Source organism: Culex pipiens, chromosome 2 (genome assembly GCF_016801865.2).
Source record: "Culex pipiens pallens isolate TS chromosome 2, TS_CPP_V2, whole genome shotgun sequence".
Lineage (NCBI taxonomy): Eukaryota > Metazoa > Arthropoda > Insecta > Diptera > Culicidae > Culex > Culex pipiens.
In genome coordinates this window covers 44,415,575-44,423,441 of record NC_068938.1, presented here as the reverse complement: position 1 = coordinate 44,423,441, position 7,867 = coordinate 44,415,575, and the positions used below count along the sequence as shown (strand labels likewise).

General features: G+C 40.0%; 1 protein-coding gene across 1 annotated transcript; it reads right to left on the bottom strand.

The window, feature by feature from the left end:
• Positions 1-332: 332 nt before the first annotated feature.
• LOC120426946 (uncharacterized) lies at positions 333-1,796 on the bottom strand. The gene has a single exon (XM_039591768.2). It carries the CDS (start codon positions 1,794-1,796, stop codon positions 333-335), a length of 1,464 nt encoding a protein of 487 aa, XP_039447702.1.
• Between the last annotated feature and the right edge of the window lie 6,071 nt (positions 1,797-7,867).

The following is a 7,867-nucleotide window of genomic DNA, read 5'->3' as shown; positions in this document are numbered from 1 at the left end:
TGGAGGTCTGTGTCGAGATCGATTTCATTAGGATGGTACTGTTCTTTAACACATACTGCGGCTCCTCCTGAGGCACGTAAGTGGTAGTTGTCAAGGGCGTAGAAGATTTTGTAGTTTTTGAGTGTAGGCTTTTTGCTGTGCACAAAATGAGTTTCTTGCAGACTAATCGCTCCAGGAGCATAGTCGTGTACCAATAGTTTAAGTTCTTCAAAGTTATTGTAGAACCCGTTACAATTCCATTGTAAGATGTTAAAGGCCATAAAACGAGAGTTTAGGGGGTATTAATAGATGTTAGTGGGAAATGGTACGGCAAGAAACAATAATAAGCTTGCTTAGAATTCTTCTTCTGATACTTGTTCGAGAATGTTAATAGAGTTAGTAATTGCTTGGGAAATGGTTAGTAGGTTGTTAGATTCTGCTGAATTCGTGTTTGTGTTGGTGTTGGTGTTGTTGATAGTGTTAGTGTCGGTGTCAATTTGTTGGTCACAATCCATAAGATTGTGAGGTGTTTGTGATAGAGCGAGTAATTGTTGTGGCTGGAGTGTACCTTCGATCGTTTGTGTGTGCATCATAAAGTCGGGTGGCATGCTGGTCTGCGAGACAAACAATGCGTTCACATCGTTCGTCGTAGTGGAGCAGCTGGGTTGTTGGTCTGCGTTGTTGAGTTCGTTCATTGGTGATAGTTGTCCACGGTTGTTTGGTCCAGTTGGTGTTGGTGATGATTTGTTGTCGTTCTTTGTATTCGTAGGCTTGGCTGGTTGCGGCGTTCGGGGTTGATTTGGGGCGACTGCTGATTGTAGATTTCTGCTCGGATCAGTTGCTGTTCGGAGACCTCGGGCCACCTGCGCAAAGCTGCTGGTGAAGACTGGGACTTCGGGTACTTGTTGTCTTCTCTTCTTGCGGGCATCGTTCAGCGAAAGGCGTTCAGTCACACTAATTTTTTGGATTTCCATTTCGTCCAAGTATCTGGGACATTTTCGGTCAAGAGCGGAATGTTGTCCTTGACAGTGTAGACAGGAATTCGGCTTTGGACACGGGGCGTTATCATGGTATGGGGTACCACAATTGGCACAGGTCCGAGGTCCAGTACAGCGATTTTTGGTGTGTCCGTACTTAAGACAGTTCATGCAGCGGAGGGGGGATGGGATGTATTGTTTGACCTTGCACGGGTAGAATCCAACATCAATGGAGTCAGGGATGTGGCACAAATCGAACGTGAGGATAAAGACTCCCGTATCGATAAGCTGTCCGTTGTCGAGTTTTTTCTTCATTCGATCAACCTTGACTACCTTCTGGTCCTTGAGTTCGCTGAGGATGAGTTCATCAGAGACCTTGATCAGATCTCGACAGAAAATGGTTCCGGAGCAAAGGTTCAGTTTGGGATGTTCCGTGATTTTGATGTTCATCGTGCCGCCAAACTTTTCTTGCTTCAACAACTTCGCTGCTTGTTGTCGGTCAACCGTTTTCAGCAACAGGTCGCCATCTTTCAATCTGCTAATTTGAACGTTTGTCGTGATGGCGTCCATCGCTTTCTTAATGAAGAAAGGATTTTCGAGTTCCATTGTCTTTCCAGGGTCAGTGCGTTTGAGGATCAGAAAACGTGGTCCGTTGTACTGGTCCATCCGGATTTGTTTGGTGTACAGATTCTGGTTCGGTACCGTGTCCTTCCGCTTGCCTGACTTGCCGGGCTTGTTTTTCGGTGATGTCACTTCCGTAAATTCTGTTGAGTCACCTCCGGACAACGGCTCAAAGCGTGAGCCAAATGTCCGGACTCCCCCTCCAGGGTCCTCACTCATCTCCCAAAACTCCCTCAGCACTGCAAATGTGGTAACTTCACTAGTCAAAAAGTCTTTTGTGTACGAGCGGAACGAGAAAACAATAACTGAGTTCGCGATACGAAAGCAATCCAAATACGTCTTACTCCGTCTGCGGTTGATTTCGGAATCAATAAAGTGTTTTCAACTGCTCCAAAGTAATAAATAGCTCAAATAAAAGTGAGCAAGCAACTTATCATTGTTGATACAACTGAAAATTTTGATTTAATAGCGGAAAACGGCAAAAGTGATGAGAATTGGTCAAACGGCCTAGTGTGATTAAAATGGGTATATTTCCCCTATTACTTAACCTCATATTTAGCAATTCCGTTTGAAAAGAACATAAACCGAAAAAAAAGTTGTCCGATCGGTCTCAAAATTTATTTTCTGGGGGTTCCTCGATCAAGATGATTAGATCCATATTTTTTTTTGTTTGACCAGTAGGGTGACCGACGCCGTGCTAGAGTAGTCCCCAATACGTTCGGCTCAAAGGGGTAACATAACAGGCCTACTGCCAGGCAGGCAGGCAGGCAAGCCAGGAACCTTAGAGCCGTCAGCGCAATAACGGTCCTTTTCGGAAGCTAATTACTTTTCAGCAAAACATTCTAAAAATATGGTATCTTCTGGAAATTTGTTCTAAATTTCACGAAGGTCCTACACAGGTAAAACAGAAACAGTTGCCCAAGCCTCCCAAAAAGTTGGAACGGTAACCTAAACTCGCTGGTTTCCGGGAATAAATCTGTCAAATCTTTTTTGTCGCGCACTTGGAAGCTATAAAGTTGTAGAGCAGAAAAAACTCGTGTACTGCGGGGATTTTTCCAAAATAACAAAAAAAAAATACAAATACTGTCGCCCACCATGAAAAAAATATTAATGGTTCTAGCTATGCACGAGTCACAATAATCGTCCAAATAGTATTTTTTATGCTATATTAGGTGAACTTTTAAAGAAAAGCTTTCAAAGCTCACGATTTAGTTAAAGGGGTTCAAACTTCGAATTACTGGTCAAAAATGATCAAGATCATCACTTTTTCAAACAACTTTTTTGAAAAGTTCGGATAACTCGTGAAGAATACATACAAACCCCTTATGTTTACATTAATACACTCAGCCCCCGGTGGTTGGTCACTTTTTCGTTTGACACGCGATTGTACCCCGTTGGTTGGTCAAAGTCAAACTAAAAAGTGACGAACTGTCACACGGCGCTCACGAACACTTCCAAAACAAACGTTTGGTAGTGTTTGTGAACTCCGTGTAAAAGGGGTGTCAAACTAAAAAGTGACCTCGTTTGTTTGACAACAGTTGGGGTCACACCATCGGGGTTTGAGTGTAAAAAGTTTTTGTCTGTTCTGCATCTTTGTAGAACATTGTTACACTCTAAAAAATAACCCTGCAAAGTTACTAAAAGCAAGAAATTTAAAATGAAAATGGCAGCGGTTTTAAAACAATTTTTAAAAATCCAGAAAAATTTAAGGGGGTACAACCTCCATCGTCACCAGAAATCGTAAAATGAACCTCAGATTCGTGATTTTCAGTTTGATGAAAATCGAAGAGAGGTTGGGGCACCTTTTTCCGATTTCGTTTGAGTTGGCGGATAAAAAAGAAAGAAATGCGAAATGGAACTAAACATTTCTAAATTTAAACTAATAAATAAGTTATTTTTTCTCTTGTTCAACTCTCATGCCTCATCGATAAGCTCAAATGGATTGGCCCAAATTTCGGAAAAAAATCGCCTCACGAGCAGATTTTTATTTTCCGCCAACCTGGCATGATTTGCTGCTTCAAACGCAACCACCGAGCGTTGAATAATACCATTAAAGTCAGGTGCAACGTCCGCGCCACTTACCACAACTTGCTGAGCCAAGCAAGATCCAAGTTTCGCTTGCTTGGCTTGACGGTGATGGGTGATCGCGATTGTTCACGACGTGGTGGTTGGCTGCACTTGATTTGAATGTGCCGGGTGGCGCCAATTTGTCATTTTTTGTGCGATTTTAATCATTTTAGGTTGCAACAGTTAAACATCAAGTTGATATGAAATTTTATTTGAAACCAATAAATTCTTCTTCTTTGAGAAGGTGAAATTGAATAAAAATTGTGAAATTACTCAATATTAACGACATTTTCCATCAAGTTTAACGAGAGAAAGCTTCCGTTCCAGTCGAAAGCTCTGAGCCTCTCTCAAAGTCGTTGTTTTTCTCTTCCGTTGCAAAATCGCGCAGGCTAAGTGAGCTTAGAGAGACAACTTCTCTCCTGCTCCCCACACACAGGTGGAGCCGCTCCGTTTGGGGAAGCTTCTCGGTAATTGCGAAAAGCCACGACTCATGAACAAAACCTTTCGCGAAGCCCCAACCCGGCAGTTGTGTTTGATCGTTCGAGTGGTGTAGACGTGTTTCCTTTCCCATCCCCGAAAACAAAAGACTTCTCCTCACCGACCCCCTCGATTTCCCCCCCTCACCAACTCACACAAACACGCGCACATACACACAAACATTCACATGAGATGCACACATACGCGATGCACAAACACAACGACACGACGCGAAAGCCCCGGTTGTGAAGTTCTGAACTCCGCGAGAATCGCAGGTGATCGTCCGGAACAGTCCAGAACAGTCCCCCCGTGTGTTTGTCCGTGGTTGTGTGTGTGTGTGTGATTGTAGTTCTAGATTATATAAGTTGATTATGATCGCCTCTAAACCGAGAGCTGCTCAAAAATAGAGTGTATGTGTGACTTTGGACGATGTACGGGTGTTTTGTTTCAATTGTTGATTGTTGTTGTTGTTGGTGTTGCTGGTCGGTTGTGATTTTCCCTGAACTTGGAGGCAGCTACAGCTAGCTGGCAGCAGCCGGGTGGAAACTCGACAATGACCGTGTGTGCACCTCCGATAGTAGGAAACGCAAACCGTATGTATGCATGCGAAATATATGAGCTCGCAAATTTACCGAAACTAACACACATGCCAACTTAATGAGAACAACACAGCACTTTCCCGACTAATTGATTGATATTATAAACAAATTGCTATACGAAATTTGTTAAACTTGAAATTTTCGGATCACTATTCGCATAGTTATTCCACTAACTTTTGACTTGTTTGCTAGAAACTGGAGGGTTGGAATAACTCATAAGTGTAAAAAGTACACGAAAACAATTGAAAACAAAATGTCCCAACGGAACAAACTTAGTACTGAAAATCTGATGCAACAACTATGGCCCTAGTAGCAACTTGTACTTACTAACGTTCTTGTCCCTCAAAATCTAGATCTACAAACTGACATGGTGGGCGCCGTTGATGACCAATGACTGTTACCTATTCGCAACTGATCTAGTTTTAGCAATCATGGTGTTTTTTTCTTCTCAGTGCACTCATACATGCTGTTGATAAGACTACATCGTCGAAGCCTATGACTAGTAGTGCTGAAAGTTTATTACTGTTCTGTTCAGAAACGGAAAACAACTTTGGGTGGTCTCTCTTGCTCATGCTCAAAATCTGATGCGACAACTATGCTTATTTCCCGGGAAATCTAGGCAGAAAAAAAATTATGGTAATGATGTCAGGAAATGGTGACAGATTTTGTGTCAAAAAATATGTGCAATCTTACATCAGAAAATGATGAATTTTCATCAGGTTCTGGTGAACATTCATCCGGTTCACATTTGTACACGTTTTTTAGGAAATAATACCTAAAAAGAGGACAGATTTTCAACCTACCAAATTTTCATCATTACAAAATTCTACTTTTATTGCTTGGCATGGATTTCTCAATTCAAAGCTTTTTTGAATTTGATAATTCATAAATTGATCGAGATCCAACCGAAAATCGCCGTCATTTACATCGGGCGCTTAGGACCTTATGAAAACTAACCCATCAATAAAAAAAGTAATTAATTTATTCGTATTTGAGTAGTTCCATAAATGACAATTTTTAATTTATTTTCGAATAAATCTGGTTAACTCTCTACTGCCAAAATTTTGTTTTAAACATGAAATCAAAAGAGATTTACTCTTGTACTTGTAATGCAAATATTTTTTGAAGTTATGTCCTACGACTCTGACCAAAATCGAGAAAAAAATACAAAAAGTTTAAAAATTTAATTAAAAATAAACTTAGATATGTATTTGCAGCGGCCTAAGGTCTGCTTCAATAATTTTAATATTATGATAATCAGTCAATGTTTGGGCCAACTTCGGTGGGCTTATACAGATAAACCTCTTGTACGCGATGCGTTACGTGTTTCTAATTTGCACATTTCTCTGGAACGACGCAACAATTGTACGTTATTTGTAGATCAACAAGACGCTTTTAGAAACTTTCAGAAATATTGGATGGTTCAAGAGAATTCGACAAAATAAAAAGCGTAAAGCCTCCGCGTAAAAAGAGGTTTCTCTGTAACAATTCAATTTTAATATGTTTTTGGCATATCATGACAGAATGTCACTTAAAACTATATAGTTGATATACCCATCGCTTGAGGTAAACATTCCGTTTTTTTTACATTTCTTATAAATAATTATAATTATACATTAATTCACGACATTGTTTTAGGTATTAAACTAACAATTTCATAACGACGAAATTTAGTTTTTTTTAAATGCCTTTTGCACATAAGAAACCAATTTCGCATTGGTTGTTTTGAAAAAAGTTCTCTGGAAAAAAGATTCGACGAACCAAACAAAAATATCGAAAGTTATTTCTTTTGAGATTTTTTTTAATGAAAATCAAAAAATCAAGTAAAAAGTATGCTTTAAAGAAAATGTTTCTTATTGAAGATTTCATAACAATCGTTTTCCCCCACGTCATCACATCCATGTCACACAGATTGTATGTAAGGCATTCATATCTCGCAACTAGTGTTGTGGAGAACAGCCCACCCTACCAGAGAGGGTGGGGGTCGACCGGTTAAAAAACTGTAATTTAGCTTCCTTAGGCCTGCTCGTCGCACACTACACTGCAATTATTTTTGTTGTTATGCCCAGACAACAGTTCAAAAGTTCAACCACTTTTTGTGTGCACTAGTAGGACAGTAAGTCGTGTGTACACAGTAAGCAATGCCTTCAAAAAAGTGTTGTTGAAGGTTGATTTTAATGAAACACCTGAAAGTAATACAAACTGCTTTTTCATGTGAGCTGTAGGAAAACTTTGAATCAATAAAAAAGAGTGTATTTTTTTTTTTTTTTTTGTAGACTTTGTAACAGTCAACAGTGTGGCACGACTTAAGGTCACACCACCAGCAGAAGCAACACTTTTTAAAACCCTAGTTCTAAAAAGCCATAAAGTACAAAGTGGCCCCCCTTCGTGTCATGCCACCTGGAAATATTTGGGACAGAAGGTGACGCAGAGTTTATGGAGAGCGAAAAAAAAACAGCTTGTTGAAAGACACCGCAGGAAGATCACCCTGTCAGCTTGCAAAGCTGCCGGCTGGGAGGAAATATCAATTTTCATAATGTTTGTGCACTGAACGGTGGCTAATGTTGGCAATCATGTGTTGTGTGCAACTCTCGTTGTCGACGGGCACAAATCGAGTGTTGTTATTGTTCAGGTGAATCACCGCGCAATTACCGTTCTGCTGCTAATTGTAGCTGGTTTTTGCGATGCTTCAACTAGATTGTCGGTAGGAAACTTTTTTAAACTAAAATGGCATGGAAATCTGCTGAAATAACAAGGTATTTCACAAATTGACAAAAAAAAAAACACGCATGATTGTATTACAACTCAGATTCTGATAGGTTTGGGCCAGTTCATAGATACCGTAAAACGGGGTGACTTTGATAGCCGGGGTGACTTTGATAGGTTTGCGATTTTTCCGCAAAAAGAAGAGTACAATTAAAATACGTAAGGAATGGTTCAGAAACATACTGACCGTGGTAGAGAAGTGTTCAAAGTACCTCAAGAAGAACTTTTCATAAAATTTTGACAAGTTTAAAAAGTTAGTTAACTATAGTTAAGAAAATGTTGATGAAAGCCATTATTTTAAACTTCTCAAAGTGTCATGATTTTCTCAATGAACATGATTTTTAATCGGAAAACGGAATGCATTTTCGGATTCTTTGGACA

Excerpts from the sequence above, each read along its gene's own strand:
- LOC120426946 (XM_039591768.2), bottom strand. The coding sequence starts at position 1,796 with ATGAGTGAGGACCCTGGAGGGGGAGTCCGGACATTTGGCTCACGCTTT.